At 43.3% G+C, this 16,308-nt stretch overlaps 1 protein-coding gene across 3 annotated transcripts in view; it reads left to right on the top strand.

The window, feature by feature from the left end:
• The first annotated feature begins 2,051 nt into the window (after positions 1 to 2,051).
• Positions 2,052 to 16,308, top strand: part of IGF2BP3 (insulin-like growth factor 2 mRNA binding protein 3) — a 113,878-nt gene continuing 99,621 nt past the window's right edge. For 2 of the 3 annotated variants that reach the window (XM_004676773.2, XM_012720946.1), the window contains exons 1-2: positions 2,304 to 2,478; positions 3,860 to 3,920. In XM_004676773.2, the coding sequence (XP_004676830.1) occupies positions 2,304 to 2,478; positions 3,860 to 3,920 (236 nt within the window). Of the gene's footprint in view, positions 2,479 to 3,859; positions 3,921 to 16,308 lie in introns of all 3 variants that reach the window. The other variant, XM_004676772.2, reaches the window with a different exon arrangement.

Here is a 16,308-nt window from a genome sequence, read left to right as displayed (position 1 = left end):
CCAGAATTTGTTCTTCTACATCAGAAAGAACATTTCACTAAACTAAATGTGAATGAAAATATTGTAAAAGTAAACTTATGTTTTAAAGGTTGCATTTGGTTGGCAGGAAAGAAAAACCTGTTAAAGAGAACAGTTGAAATAGTGATCTGACACCTTCCGGTTCCTTAACACAAAATTGAAAAATAAGTTCCTTTTAAAAGAAAAAAATGTAAATACTCTTTGTATCACAGTAATTTCTATATATTTTAACAAAGTAATCGTCATTCATCTTAATTGGAAAACATAACACTTAAGTGACATATACGGGTATGACAAAGAGAAACGAATTATATCCAATGTCATAATTACTAAAGCTGTTTCAATGTAAATCACAGACTCTTTTCTAGCATACATTGTACTATAAGTAAGAGTTCCAAATCATTTAAGATTGTTTATGTTTCCATCCTGTATAGAATTTCATTCACTGGGGGTGGGGGGGAGCATTTTATATCTTTTCTATGGAATACTTGTTAAAAACATACCACAAGTATCTGGTGCAAATGAAGCCTTGAGTAGAACACACAATCATGAAACGACACTGGGCGATTTCCCCCAGAACTGTGTTCATTTCCGTATTCCTCCTCTGCAGTTCACATTTTGTTGGCGCAGGAAGGCTCTACCGGGCCCAGACCCTTTACCATACACCCACCATTGTGCTCTTTACATACACGGGAAAGCTTGGATAGTTATGACCAAATGCGGGCAGAAAACAGGCAGAAGGAGACAAGAACAATTTCTCAAGTGCGAATACCACCTAGGCTAAGGCAGAGCGGTCTTCCTGTTTTTAAGAGTCCCAAGTTCTCCAACTAAAATAATTTAAAAGTACCAGCCTACCCCCACTCCTCCTTTAGGAACTACAGGAAGAAATCGTTTCCTTTAAACACCGACTTTTCCCACTTTGACTTCTCTCCTCCGGCCTCCGCCGCCCGGGACGCCCCCAAGCCCAAGCCCAAGCCCGAAACCCCCGCCTCTTCCCTCCCCTCCCCCACCCGTGGCCAAGCCCGCCCCCTGCCTCATTTATCCCGGAGCCTTTTCTGAATCGTGCAACCAATGGCAAACGCGAAGCTGGGAGCCACCGCAAACGCTGGCGGAGGCGTAGGAGGTGTCGCCCAGACACCCGCCCAGGACGCGGCGGGCTCCCATCCCCCACTGCCCCAGCCGGGGGCGGCCCCACTTCTCCCGTGCTCTGGCTCCTGAAGGGCGCACTGGGTGGGGCACCACTGCCCGACTCTCCCACCTTAGCCCCTTGTCGCGTTTCCGCCCTGCCAGCCCTGAGAACGTGCTTTAGGCTTTGCCGTGGTTACACTTCTGTCATCAAAAGCCACAGGGCGAGTTCAGAATCATGACTCTTTGATTTGTTAATTACCTGCTAAAAATTGAACATTTAAAACTGCGGCAACAAGAACTGAAGAATTGCCTAGTTAGCACCCTCCATCCGAACCTCCTTTCTCTCTCTTTTTTTTTAAGCTTGATTTTTTTTCCTCCCCTCCCCCTCAGGATCCGCCCCGAACAGATAACCCTTTCTAAACTCGTGTTGTGACAATCAGCTCCTCCAGCCGCGCTCCCCGCTGCGCTCCGGCTGCGGCTCCTTTAGCTTTTTTCCCTTCCTCCTCCTCCCCTTCTCAGGGTCCCTCGCCCAATCTCATTTCCCTTCCCCCTCCCCCTCCTCTCGCTCGCTCTTTTTTTTTCCCCCGAAACCCACTCTAATTGAGGCGCTGGGATTCCTCACGTGAGACGTTGATTTGTAGTTTGAACACGTGGCTCATTCAAAAAGCCGGACACTCGGAGCGGATTTTTTCCGCCTCCTGCGCCTTCCTCCACCCCTTCTTCCCTCCCTTCTGCCAGTCACCCTTCTGGGCTTTTTTATGGGGAGGCGGCGTCTGCCCTCACGTAGTGTGATATTTTCACAGTCCGCTGGCCGATGCGAAAGGGGTTGGGGAGGAAGAGACAAAAAGTAGTTTTCCCCTCCGCCCCCTCCTCCTCCGCCTTTTTCTCGCTAATCCCGCCTCCTCAGAGTTAGGAAGACTCGTTGATGCATTTGGTTTGTAGTAAGGCTTTTTCTTTCCTTTTTAAAAAATAGCTAGGAAAAACCAGGACCCTTCGACTTGATCTTTTTCGCTCCTCTTTCTTGTGCTTGGTTCTTACTGTGTGTGTTTTAACGGCGAGAAGACGAGGGGAACAAAACCCGGCGGATCCACCCATCACTGTGGGTGGTTTTAATTTTTCGTTTTTCTTCTTTTTTTAAAAACAACCACTCTTTAACAATGAACAAACTGTACATTGGAAACCTCAGCGAGAACGCCGTCCCCTCGGACCTAGAAAGTGTCTTCAAGGACGCCAAGATCCCGGTGTCGGGACCCTTCCTGGTGAAGACTGGCTACGCGTTCGTGGACTGTCCGGACGAGAGCTGGGCCCTCAAGGCCATCGAGGCGCTTTCAGGTGGGCCCTTGTCTGGCCCCGCGGGGGTGTCTGCTCTCGCCCCAGCCCTGTGCCGCCCCCCAGGCCTGCGGGGGTCAGGGGCTGGCGGCCAGGCCCGCGTCGGCCGCCTGTGTGTCCGCGCGGGGCCCCAGGCCCGGGCGAGGGCGGGGTGCGGGTGGGGAGAGGAAGCGAGGCCCGGGCGACCGAAGGCGTGGGGTCTGGGTGTTTAACTCCGCTTGGCTCCCGACCCGGCCCCCGGTGGCTCACGTCCGCCAACCGGGGCTTTGCAGGCTGAGGGCGGACGCGCTGTCAAGAAAGCCCAGGCGCGGACTCCGAGGGGAGTAGGAGACTCGGCCCGGCGCCCGAACTGGGCTTGGGGAGGCGCGACCGCCCGCACCCGACTCTCGGCGCTCGCTCGGCGCCGGGCCCAGGCGCGGGCTCCGGGCTCCGGCAGGCCGGGCCTTGGGGGCCGAGCGCGAACGCTTGCTTCTTTCTCCTTCCTTCCTCTGTTCGTTATTTATGGCGCTGGCTTCTCTCCCCCCACCTCCTGTCCCAGCCTCGTAGTGTCCTCCATGCCGCCGCGGACCGAACCCCCGCGCTTCCTCTCCACTCTGCGGGAGGCGAGCGAGTGCGACCTGGGTTCCATGTTCAGCCGCCTCCCTTCCGACGAGCCAAAAGGGCAGGTGGGCGGGCGCGGCCGGTTGTCGCCGGCGAGAGAGCCCTGGCTGCTGTGCGGGGCCGCCCGCTGCTTTTTGCGTCCCGGCCGCGGGCTGCAGCTGCGGGAGGTGGCGGGGCTCGCTGGGCGGGCGCGCCGGGTCGCGCGTGGCGGGGCAGCAGGCTCAGGACCGAATCCCCAAGGGGGAAGGCAGTGCTTGTGTCGCTCGCGTAGCCGCGTGCTTGACCGTGTGGCAGGCGCCGCGCGGACCGTCGCGCGTTGTTCCTTCCGCGGGGAGATGCAGCTCTGCACGGTCGCTCTTTTGCGCCTGCCCTTTGGTCCTCTTGCCTTGCCCACCACTCCTTGTACTCGTACTAGGGCCGGGAGAAGAAAGCCACCCCAGCACCCTTCCTGAGTTTGTCTTCGGGAGGGGGGTGGAGGGCAGCGTCGGACCTGCGGGCGTCGTGGGATTGGGTGACCGGGGAGAACGGCGCAGAGGCCGGGGGTTAGGGGGGAGGGAAGGTTGTTGCCGAAGTTTTGAGCCAGTTTCCCTACTCACCAGTAAGTTGAACATATTGAGTCTTGGGGGTGGGGGTCAGCTTCTCTCGGGGCACTGAGCCGCGTCCTGATACGTTCCTCGGAGTTCTAGGAGACCGCTGTGTCCCCCCCCTAGACTATGGCAGGGTTTTCCGGCCAGGGGCGTTGCTAACCCTTGCCAACTGTCTTCCACTTTTTGTGTGTCCGCAGGTAAAGTGGAATTGCACGGGAAACCCTTAGAAGTCGAGCATTCGGTCCCCAAAAGGCAAAGGTGAGCTCATGGATTCTTGTTCTGACCCCATAATTGGGAAGAAAGACTCCCAACATTACAGAAAACAACTTCTTTTCCTCTTAAGCGGCGTTTCCCATCTTTTCCTCCTGCATTTAATTTTATGACACGTGTGTGTGTGTGTAATACTTCCAAGGACTACAGAGGGTATGTCTGTGGCTCCTCCACTGGGTTATTGTTATTGGTATAAAATTCTTTCAAGGAAGTTCTCACAGCTAAATGTTCTCCTGCAGAGTAGGTCAGGTTGCTACAGCAGGAAATCATTTTCAAAGGGCAGTTCTGTAGGTCTAGGAAACTGTATGACGGCCTCCCCCCCCCCCCCAACCTGTAAGTATTGGATAGGCAAGAGCAGCTGCAGAGGCGTGCGGGTGTGGCTCGACTTGTACTCTGACCCCAGTTGGCAGCAACCAGTCTGAGGTTTGGGAGGCCATCCCCACATCTAAGAAGAGAGGAATTTACCTTTACCCTGTTAACTCCCCAGCCAGGACTGGAACACGTGAAGAAAGCCTGGGCTTCTCCTGCTCAAAGGGCTTTCATTCACTCCAGAGTTAGGCAGTTTCTGCAAATACTCTTTTTGTCTCTCATTCATCTCCCCCTTTAAAAATGTTTTTGCTTACAACATGAAGACCTCAGATTTGTGCTACTTAAGTGAGAGGATTGCTTTTCTGAGGAGAGCATGTGTAGTGTGCCACTTGGTAGAATGTTGGAAGGATGTGTTATATTCTGGAGTATTTTAGAGAAATGATTCTTGGAATGTGTTAATGTTCTGGAGTATTTTGGAGAAATGATTCCTTAAACGCAGGCCAAATCTTGGCTCTGTAATTCTTAACTGGAAATGTGCTCTTCTCTTATGATTTTGCATTGTGGGGTTAGTTTCTGTCTTCCCTCCCATCCCCCACTCCCAATCCGGGCCAAGCAATACACTGGAAGTTAATTTAAACTAGGACTGTGTGTCTGTTAGTTTAGGTTATGGTAAGAGTATGTGAGCTTGGAGGGGTTGGCTGTGCAACTGGTGTGGTATAGTGGGACATGGCTACATAAAGTGTTGTCATATATCTAGACTTCTAGATTGAGCTTGGTTCCAGGTAAAACATTTTCACAAGCCCTGTTTTTTTTACTGAGCTGGGTTGGATTTGGGGAATTTCTCTTGTTGATGAATTTAAATTTCCAATAGAATAATTGGAAAGCGATTCATTCATGTGACTTGACTTAGTTGCAATTACGAATTTTGGGAGGTATTATTTCACATAGGGAAATGTAATTTTTTTAGAGGTATAATCTGAATTGGTGCTGAAGGGGAAAAATTTACATTCTGCAAATTCTAACTGGTTTACATTATCCAGTCAGTGCCTTAATTACTTTCAAATTTTGAATTAAAAATAAGAAATGATTGTGTTGAAGGGCTGGCATTTTAACATTTGTGAATTTCTAATTGTAATGATTAAGTGTCTTTCTTTTTTTAAAAATCCAATTCATTGGCCTGCATGTCAATGCATATTTCTTTGACTTACACCCCTGATTTTTCCTTTCCAGCCTGGTATGAATTTCTCCCCATGTGTAGGGAATTAAATTAAAAACATTATCTAGTAAAGACTGCCTGTTTTTCTGAAGGCTTTTACCCAATCTAAAGACATACGTAATCACCTGTTCTTTTATAAGGAACAGGCGTTCCTCTTTAGGGAGGATATTAGATAAAGTGTGGCCAGCAAGCTATTTGTCAGTGGAAACTTCAGTTTATTAACAATAGGGATTAGTGTTGATTTTTCACTGGTATTAAAATGCTCAGGGTTTTAAATGATCCTATCTTACTTGTAAGCTGGAGTGAATATGTAGAAGATGAACTTTAGCTGATTTTGAGAACAATCAAATAAAATCCTTTGCTTACATTTCAGTCATTTGCTAAAGACAAAAGTAGAAATTTCTCTGTCCATGGAAGTTTGCTGGAAAATTTTATTTTAGATGAATCTTGGAGCTGTGATGTGGTTTCCTTTATCAGGACTATTTCACTCTTTGATAGACATTTGAAGAGGGCAGAGAAGGCAACCTGATGCTCCAAGTATCCAGAGCCAATGTGAAGGTCTGGGTGGGTGGGGGAATTGGTGATAGTTGAATGCCAGTATGTTAGACCTGTTCTTTCCAAGTGAGACTACTGGGCTTCTGGGTGTAGTTCTTTGTGCTTAACAGTCATTACATTCCATCCCACCATCATGTGGGCATTGGAGGCAGGTACACCCACATATGCCGCAGTGACCTTTATACCTGCTCTGCAAGGCATGTTGGGAGCGGGTGCTGAAGAATGCTTATGGAAACACTCTGAGATGGATGAATAGGCTTGCAGCACCTAAACAGGGGGGTAGTTACAGGAGGTGATTGGATGTTTATTTGGCAGGCTGGCCCAGCTCTGACTTCAAGTGTTTCTAGGCAGGGACCCTTACAGGAAGAGAGGCATTGTTGAGTTTGGTTCAGACCAAGTTTAGCTCCTGCTTACTGAAGTCTCAAGGGAATGTGGAAGGAATGTTGATTTTCTGCATTCAGATACCCTTTAGTTGGGAAGATTATAGCAGTACTTCACAGAATTTGAGTTTCCCTACGCACAAAAAGAAGATGGAGTTGGAGATCTGTAGAGTGTTGCACTGTTTGTTTCAAATATAAGACATAGCACGCAAGACTTGGTTTCACTCTGAGGTATAAGCTTAAAAAGATTTGTTCCTCTTGGGGAAGAAGGTGGGTGTGAATGGAGTTTGTGACTTTGGAAGACTGTAGTTGAGTTTGATATTCTGTATCTTGTGGGACCTTGTATATACCCCTATGTCATTTTGTATATAGAGGTGATAGTTTTTTTGTTATGCTGTGGATCACTGGGCATGGGAATAGGAATGGGAAAGTTGCTGACATTGGGGAACTGAGGGGATGGTGGTTTTAGTTCATTTTCCATGACTTAACAATTATGAACATAAGTATATTTTCAAATTTTTATGACTTATATTTTGGTTGGTTTAGCTGTTAGCATTATGATTAGGATTATTGTAGCTAAAAATATTTTTGAATAAAGGAGACAAATAGTAGGATATAGTTGCTAATATTTTCCCAAGGATTTGTTAAAATATGCCAAATCCCAAATGTCGTTTATTGTTTGCTTCAAAATAAAGTTAAGTGAATAGTTTATTTCCATATTAGATTCTAGTGCTTACCATGTAAATTGTATAGACTGAGAAGCATGTATGAAAGTTACTGGGGCTTGTAAACATCTTATTTTAAGTGACTATTTAAAAGTTGTTGCTGCATTTTGATAGCCATTAAGTATAGAAGAGGATGGGGCCTTGACCAGCAATGTGCCCCTTCATCAAGGCATGTCAGGACAACAAAAGCTGTTTCTAATGCTGAGCATCTAAATACAGGTTTGAATAGCTGTGCTGCTCTTTATAAGTGTGTACAGGTGAATCTTGTGTATTGGGTAGATCTTTCAAGCGTGCATTGATTTGAATGTTATTAAACTATTATGGCTCATGAAGAACCACAAGAAGGGTATCTTTTGGAGTGCTCAGTTTAAAGTCAGTCATACATGATTGTTTAGGTAGTTATAGATTCTGCGTTTTTAAAATTTCATATTGTCTAAGTGCCGTTTGAGAGAGTTTAAATTATTTTTTACTTCAACTTTATTAGAATAAAGTTAAATGAATATTGGCACCTGTGTGATTGTCCACACTAACAAGGAAGATGTTATGGAATCATGACATGTGCTTGGAGCCAGTGGGAATTCAGAATCTTGGCTTCTGTTTCTGGCTTTCCTTTTAATTTGTGTGATCACTTACAATCTCTGTTCATGCCAAATACCTTTATAATAAACTACAAGAGGCATATTTTTCTGAGTTTTGCCATTCTGTTTGAAATAGATAACTTACCAGCTAAGGTTTTTAAATATCTTTTGGAATTATAGAGATCCATGATTTCCCTATTTTGTAGTATGAAAGTTCAGTTGTTTTGTATGTGTGTTCATTTTGGACAGTAGCAAGAAGAAAATATTTTTGCCGTGATTCGAAATTCTTTTTTAAGAGGCACATCACTGTGCTTACTGTGTTATTACAGGTCTGGGGGCTTGTATTAAAGCAAAGTTTTTCAGCCACCTTCATATATTTTAAGTCAAGGCCTTTGTTATTGTCTTTAACAGTGTTCAGGGGCAGCAATTTTTTTAGGAGTAACTAATTTTTGAAAGTTATGAGTTATCTGTTCAGTAACTCTGGTAGTTGGTTTGGACTGGGAGGAAGGAGAGGGTTGCTATTCTTAGCCCTTTCTTTTCTTGGCTGTTGCATCTCATTCAAGATTTCAGAGTTCTAAGACAGGAGGTGGCAGTGTGGTAGCAGTGACCATTGGGCAGCATTGGCATTCTTAGACGGGCTGCCCAGCAAATTTGATATTTACAATGGAGTTGGATTGCCAGGGTGTTTTGTTTGTTTTGGGTAGACTGCTGGTAAGGGTAGTTTTTGGTCCTCTAGTAAAATTGAGGGTGTAATTCATCATGGTCAAATTGTTCTTTGACACATTTTCAGTGATAGTAAAGGAACACAGTTACAAGTATTAATATAATATGTAAATTTTGTTGCTCTGACGGGGAATGCATGGCATATGAGTGTAAGATTTTAGAGAATTATCCTGATACCATTTTACTTGATTAGGAAATTGTTTGAAGTTACTATAGAAGTAATCTTTGCTGAATGGAACTATAAGCTGAAAGAGGCCTAAATTCATGGATAGCTGTTGCATAGGAAGTGATTTCTGCAATAGAGGTGAAAATTATAAGCTTCATTAATTTGTAGTACTTGAAATCATGGAGTTGGACAGGATCACTAGAGCCTGGCACCCTAAGAGGGTCCAGCAGTTGGCAAAGCGAAGGTCAGCGAGGGTAGAGGAAAGCAAACAGTGAATTGTTTCTGGGAGATAAGTGAAGAAAAACTATGGAAAGGAGGGTATAGTCAGCTATATTGAATACCACTGAGACATAGTGAGCAGGGTGGTGGTAAATTTCAGCCTTCTGGCTTTGCTGTAAATAGATGGAGCATAGTTTATGAATTTTGGAGCAACCTGGATATAGTCTTTTCTCTGGCATTCGTTTATTAGGATTTTAGTTATGTTCTTATTTTTCTATAAGAAAAATAAGAAAACCTTATGAGCATGCTTTATTTAACACTTGCTAGAGACCTGTATCTATGAATGTACCACTCTTTTTCTTTCGCCTTTTCCTAATAAACCTGTTCTTTAAACAATGTAAAAAAAAGATAAGATGTACTAGAGTTGGCAGTCTTCTAGATTCAGTAGAACCTCTTGGCCTGATGGATGAGACCTGTTTATGACATCCGACAATGATCTGTTCTCTTGACATCTGTTTTAATACTTCCTATGACTATCACATTTTATAGTTTATTAAAGTCCATTTGGAAAGTCCTTTGCAGCTTGTTAGTTTCCACAACAATGTAGACCAAGTGCAGTCCTTTTGTGTGGTGTCTAATTTACTAGATGATTTGACAAAAAGACATCAAAACTATTGGCCAAATATTTCTGAATGTTAACTGGCTCATTAACAATCCTCTGATCAGTTTGATATCTTAGGGTGCTGGGATAAGAAAACTACTATTACTCCTAAATTTTTGTTATAAAAATTCAAGGAATCTTTTGTAAATCTAAATTCCCTCATGTTTGCACATTGAAAAATCTAATCATTGGTAGCTCTTCCTCAAATTATGAATTCCATATGGTCACAGTAATCACTCAAACCAGGGGATGTGTTAGCTTTGTTGATTTTGAGAGATTACTTGATCTGAATAACTTTTTTTTTTACATAATTTTCTTTCTTTCTTTCTTTTTTTTTTTACAAAAGTTTATTTTTACATCACTTTGTACATTTTTTTTTTCCATCTCGATTGTAATCTCCGCGGGTTTCCCATCACTAAATCACCCGTGTGCCATCACCATAATCCCGTGCATTTCTCTCCCCCTGATCTGAATAACTTTTTAAGAATTGTGTTCACAAGTCTTTTTATCAATAGAGTACTACTTTCAGATTGTGTTGAACACCTTCCTAAGAAAGAAATACTAATAAAAATAAGATAGCACAATAGAGGGGATTTTTTTTTTAGTAGTACTAGCTACTTTACCAAAGGATTCTCCATGAAACCACGGGAGAAGAAGCGACTTGCCCAGGGCACTGCAGGTGATTAGTGGGAACCCATTTCCAGGTCTTATGACTCTGCCCTGCCTTCATTCCTCCCATTTCAGTTGTCAAATCCTCAAAGTAGCTTATACAGCAGCCGGATCATGTTTGCAGTGGCAAGTTGGAGCAGAGATGTCCTGTTTTCTTGCTTTCTCTGAAGAAAAAAGAAATCTTGTTTGACTTCTTTGAAAGGTTGGTTTATCATCATCATGTGGGAAAGAGGCACAGGTAGTTTGGAGAAAGACAGGTAAAGTAGGTCTGGAACCAACTATGGAATTAAAACATGGACATCCTGTTTTAAGACAATGAATCTTTTTTTTACTCTAAGGTTTTTTTTTTTTTTTTAAAGCAGCTTCATCTTAATGTTAAATGAGTTGCAGGAAGTGGGATGGAAACAAGGAGAGATAGAGTAGAATAGAGGAGGCTATTACCATGGCTTTGTCTCAGGCAGGTGATTGTGGCTCACGGGATGTATTGTAGATTGAAAGAGAGGTAGAGGTCTCCAGAGTAGAGTCCATGGTACCTGGTTGTCACAGCTTGTTACCAAGATTAGCAGAAAACTAGCTTCCTTAAGTGTCTTAAACTGAAGACTACGAGAGTGTAGAAGGGAAAAATTGTGCTTTTGGCTAGTAGTCCGGACTTTTGTGTCATGTGTCCTTGTTGAACTAAAGATATTGCCCCAAGAATGTGAGATAGAAGGTCTTAAACCCGGGTCTGAATTCCTTCTCCATTTTGAGATGCACAAGGTTGTATAAGAATGAGGAAATCGAGGTTTGGGGAGGGGGGGTTTAGTATGAAAATGGTGTCTCCTAAAGCCTGGGGACAGTGTGTGTGAAGCCAGTAGCCACTCCTTTGGCAGTTTTGTATTTGTTCCCTTGAGGTCCAACAGAGAAAGCTGGATGAAGATTATATTTGGTGGTGATAATAGAGATATGTAGAAGTGTTGTTCTGTTTTGGGATGTGGATTCATATAAATAGAAATCTGTGGGTTGCACCCTTTTGTTTTTATTTATTTATTTTAAAGATTTATTTACGTATAAAAGACCTGGTGTGTAGGCCAGAGGAGCCAAGGGTAAGAGGATTCATCAGAGACAGAGTGGGGAGCAGAACAGGCACATGGACTGAAATATACTGCTGAGGGGAGCAGCAGGTGAGACAGGAGAGGTCTGCTGTGCCATGTGGGTCAGCTCCATGGCTGTGCTGGAACTCATGCATAGAACTCATGCATCTGACTAGTGCAGCCGTGACTGGCAATAGCTTGATTGTGCTGTGCCTTGACCCCTTGTGCTCCCAGAGAGGCCCCCTTTCGATTTTTATTTTCAGGGAGTATATATTGCCTTTTGTCTTTTTTGTTAAGGTATAACCTGGATACCATACAGTGTATAAATATTAAGCAAATAGATTGAATTTTTACATATGTATACATTAAAAAGATTCAACAACAGGGAAGTGTAAAGGTTTTTCAGTGCTCCTTATTCCCTACAGGCCAGAGATGTGGAGGGTGAGAGGATTCACCAGAGACAGAGTGGGGAGCAGAACAGGCAGATGGAGGAAGTACACTGCTGAGGCGAACAGCAGACGGGTCAGGAGAGGTCTGCGGCGCCATGTGGATCACCTCTGGGGCGGGGGATTGAACTCATGATGAAGCAGCTTTAGCTTCTTAGTGCTGTGCTTTAATCCGCTGCACCACCAGGGAGGGCCCTATTTATTTATTTTTAAAATATTTACTTATACATAGAAGAATTGGGGTATAGGCCAGGGGTGTGGGGGCTAAGAGGATTCACCAGAGATAAGAGTGGGGAACAGAACAGGCAGATTGATTGAAATACACTGCTGAGGGGAACAGTGAGTGGGACTGTAGAGGTCTGCTGTGTCACATGGATCTCTTTCCTGGCCCGGGATGGAACTCTTTTGTGCTGCAGTGACTATGGATAGCTTCACAGGGCTGTGCTTTAACCCCTTGCACCAACAAAGAGGGCCCTCCCATTTTTAAATTTAACAAATAAGCCATATTTATAATTTGTGCTTTTACTAAAAGCTAGCTTGCAGCTTGCAGTGCTGCACTTTAACCCATTGTGCCACCAGGGAGGGCCTACTTATAATCTTTTTATCAAGTGTGCAGGATAGTATAATTCTAGGAACAGCTTTATTTCTATCGTGGATGTGCTAATTCTGACAAAACATTTCCCTATTCATTTGTGCCCCTTATACACATTTAAATTAAGGGTTATAAAGATTAATTTCTGATAACTTATAGCTAAAATACCTAAGGCTAGGCCTCTCTGATGGCTTAGGGGTTAAATCTCAGTGTTATCATGGCTACAGCCTGAGTTCAATCCCTGGCCAGGGAGGTGACCCACATAATGGCACAGCAGACCTCTCCTGTCTCCCCCACTGCTCCCCTTAGCAGTGTATTTCAATCAGTCCAACTGTTCTGCTCCCCACTCTGTCTCTGAATCCTCTAATCACTCCCAACACCCCCCCAACCTAACCAAATACCCCAGTCCTTTGTATAAATAAATAAATTTTTCAAAAAAAGATTTATTATATCCTCCCTTATTGCTATAAGGGAGGGCCCAAATACAATAAATCTTAAAAAAAGAAATAAATTAGTTCCTTATGGCTTCTATAAATTTTTTGCTTTACAAGCTTAGACTGAGCACTTCTGCTTGTAGTTGGTTCCATGCTGCTTTTTAGGGCTAGAAAGAAGAATAAGATACTTGTTCTGAAGAAAAATATAGAGTGTAGTCTATGTGTCTCAATCCCTGAGTGGTATTTTTCTCTTCAACAGTAGCAGTTGTTCACTGTAGCAGTAATCCTAAAGGAGGGTTAATATCACTGCAGATAAAGGAAAATTGTAAATCTGTCATGGTGTGTGTGTGTATGTGGGGGGTGTGCCCCAGAAACACATGAGGGCTATTATGAATAGCTGGGTGTTGGTATAGTATGCCAGCGATAAGTAAGGAGAAGGATGCGAAGGCAAACCTAGGTTAACCATGTATATTCAGGTTGGAAAAGCCCAAAGGGATAGGAGGAGCTAAGGCCCATAAGCTTGAAATACCCAGGTATATGAGGGGTACTGTGTGCTGTTTTGAGATTAGAGAGGCTCAAGTGTAGGTAGGAAATGAATTGACTGAGTTTGAGGTGTGTCAGGAGTAGCCTGTGTGCTTGAGGAATGACTATATTCTGATTTTTAATCTGTTTGACATTAGAGGCTTGGTTTAGTTAACACTATGTAGCAGATGGTTATTTAGAATTATCATTCAGGATTTGGTATCTCAGGTGATTCTGGGATCTGTTGTCCAGATCCTGTTGAACTCTTTACCTCCTGGGTACTTCATAGGGATTGCTAGGCCATAAACATTTAATTGAGAGCTATTCTTAGGTGGGATACCCTCTTGGGATAATTAGAGTATGTAATAATATGAAATTTATTGTAAGGTTGACTAATGAATTTTTTTTTAAACATTTATTTATTTATGCTTACAGAACTGGGGTACAGGCCAGAGGTGTGGTGGGTGAGAAGATTCACTAGAGACAGAGTAGGGAGCAGCACAGGTAGACTGATGAAATACACTGCTGAGGGAAGTACATTGCTGGGGGGAGCAGCGGGCGGGTCAGAAGAGGTCTGCCACACCATGTGGGTCAACTCCCAGGTGGGGGATCGAACTTGTGCTGCATTGGCTTCAGAGAGCTTCATAATGCGGTGCTTTAACCTGTTGCACCACCAGAGAGAACCCCTGACTAATGAATTTTTTTATAAGTGGCTTACTTTTTATATATATATATGTATATACACACATACACTCATACATACATATATACATACACACACATATTACATTATTCTTCATTTTGTACATTTTTTCATCTCAGTTTGTAATCCCCATGGACTTCTCACCATCACTTCACCCATGTGCAGTCATCATAGTCCCACCCCCCTTTTGATCTTGTTCTTCTCTTCCCCCTTAGAATGTCTCTGGTTTATAGTTGTTAGTTGATGTTCTTTTTCACTTTATTACAATTTCTCTCTCTCTCAATTTCTACACACACACACATATATTATTTACACATACATACATACATTATTTACACATACATATACATGCACACACATATAATATTTTTTCCTGATCCCTTACATGCGTGCTATGAGTAAAAGCATCCAGTATTTTTCTTTTTCTTTCTGGCTTATTTTACTAAGCATGATCCCTTCCAGCTCTATCCATGTTGCTGCAAATGTCATGAGCTTGTCTTTTTTGAATGCTGATTAATATTCCATTGTATATATGTACCACATCTTTTTAATCTAGTCTTCTACTTTTGGGCATTTGGGTTGATTCCACACCTTCCTCTTTGTAAATAGAGCAGCAATAAACATAGGGGTGTGGGTGTCTTTTTGAATTAATGTTTTTGAGTCCTTTGGTAGATACCTAGGAGTGGAATTGCTGGATCATATGGAAGCTCCATTTTAAGCAGTTTGAGAAACCTCTACACAGCATCCATAGTGGTTGTACCAGTTTTCATTCCCAGCAGTGTAGGAGAGTTTCTTTTTCTCTACACCCTTGCTAACATTTATTTTTTTTTTTTTAAGATTTATTTGTGTGCATACAAGAACTGGGGTACAGGCCATGGGTAGAGGGGGTTAGGGCTCACCAGAGTGGGGAGCAGAACAGGCAGATCTAGTGAAAAACACTGCTGAGAGGAACAGTCTGCTGTACCATGTGGGCCACCTCCCTGACTGGGGATCAAACTCTTGCTGCAGTGGATGCAGATAGCTTCATAGTGCTGTGCTTTTAACCTCTTGTGCCACCAGAGAGGGTTCTGTTGCTTATTATTATTATTTTAAGCTATTATATATCAATATAATAGTTTATTTTTACATCATTTTGTGCCTTTTTCTATCTCAGTTGTAATCCCTGTGGGCTTCCCATCACCAAATCACCTGTGTGCCATCACCATAGTCCAGTGCACTTAACTCTCCCTACCATTTTTGATCCCATTCCACCCCTGTAAAATGTATTTGGTATATAGTTGTTTATCATTACTATTATTTTCTTGCCTAGTCCTTTATACTCCTGCTATGAGTGAAACCATCCGGTATTTTTCCTTTTTTTTCTGGCTTATTTCACTAAGCATGATCTTTACCATCTCCATCCATGTTGCTGCAAAAGGCATGTGTTTATTATTATTATTATTATTTTGGTTGCTGAGTAATATTCCATTGTGTATATGTACCACATCTTTTTAATCTAGTCATCTATTTTTGGGCATTTGGGTTGTTTCCATGTCTTCCCAAATGTAAATAAAGCAGCAGTAAATATGGGGGTGCAGGTATCTTTTTGAATCAGTGTTTTTGTGTCTTTTGGGTAGATACCTAGGGATGGAATTGCTGGGTCAAATAAGCTCCACGTTTAGAAATTTGAGGAACCTCCTCCAAGCAGTTTTCCATAGTGGTTATACTAGTTTGCATTCCCACCAGCAGTGCAGGAAAGTTCCTTTTTCTCCACATCCTCACCAACATTTGTTGTTGCTAGTTGTTTGAAGATGTGCCATTGTCTCACTGGTGTGAGGTGGTATCTTGTTGTGGTTATGATTACATCTCCCTTATTACAATTGATGTTGAATATTTTTCATTGCCTATTGGTCATCTGCATTTCCTCTTTGGAGAAGTGTCTTTTTAGCTCTCCTGCCCATTTTTTGATGGAGTTGTTCACTTTCTATTTGTTGAGTTTCATCAGCTCTTTGTATATCTTTGTGATCAGTCCTTTATTGTTTGTATTATTTGTAACAGTTCATTTTTTTTTAAGATTTATTTATTTATGCATAGAGAACTGTGTATAGGCCAGAGGTGCAGGGATGGTGAGAAGATTCACCAGAGACAGAGTGGGGAGCAAAACAGGCAGATCAACAAAGTACACTGCTAAGGAGAGCTGCTGGTGGGTCAGGAGAGGTCTGCCTGGCCCTTGTGATCACCTTCAGGGATCTAACAGCAATGAAGCACTGAAGCTGAAGTGCCTGCAGCTCTCCTGCAATGCTGGGCTTTAACCCACTGTGCCACCAGGGAGGGCCACAAAATTTTTTTTTTTTAAAGATTTATTTATTTATTCATACAGAACTGGGTTACAGGCCAGAGCTGCGGAGGGTGAGAGGATTCACCAGAGA

This window comes from Condylura cristata, unplaced genomic scaffold (assembly GCF_000260355.1).
Source record: "Condylura cristata isolate star-nosed mole 26May11 unplaced genomic scaffold, ConCri1.0 scaffold00005, whole genome shotgun sequence".
Taxonomy (NCBI): domain Eukaryota; kingdom Metazoa; phylum Chordata; class Mammalia; order Eulipotyphla; family Talpidae; genus Condylura; species Condylura cristata.
This window is presented reverse-complemented; position numbering and strand designations above follow the sequence as displayed.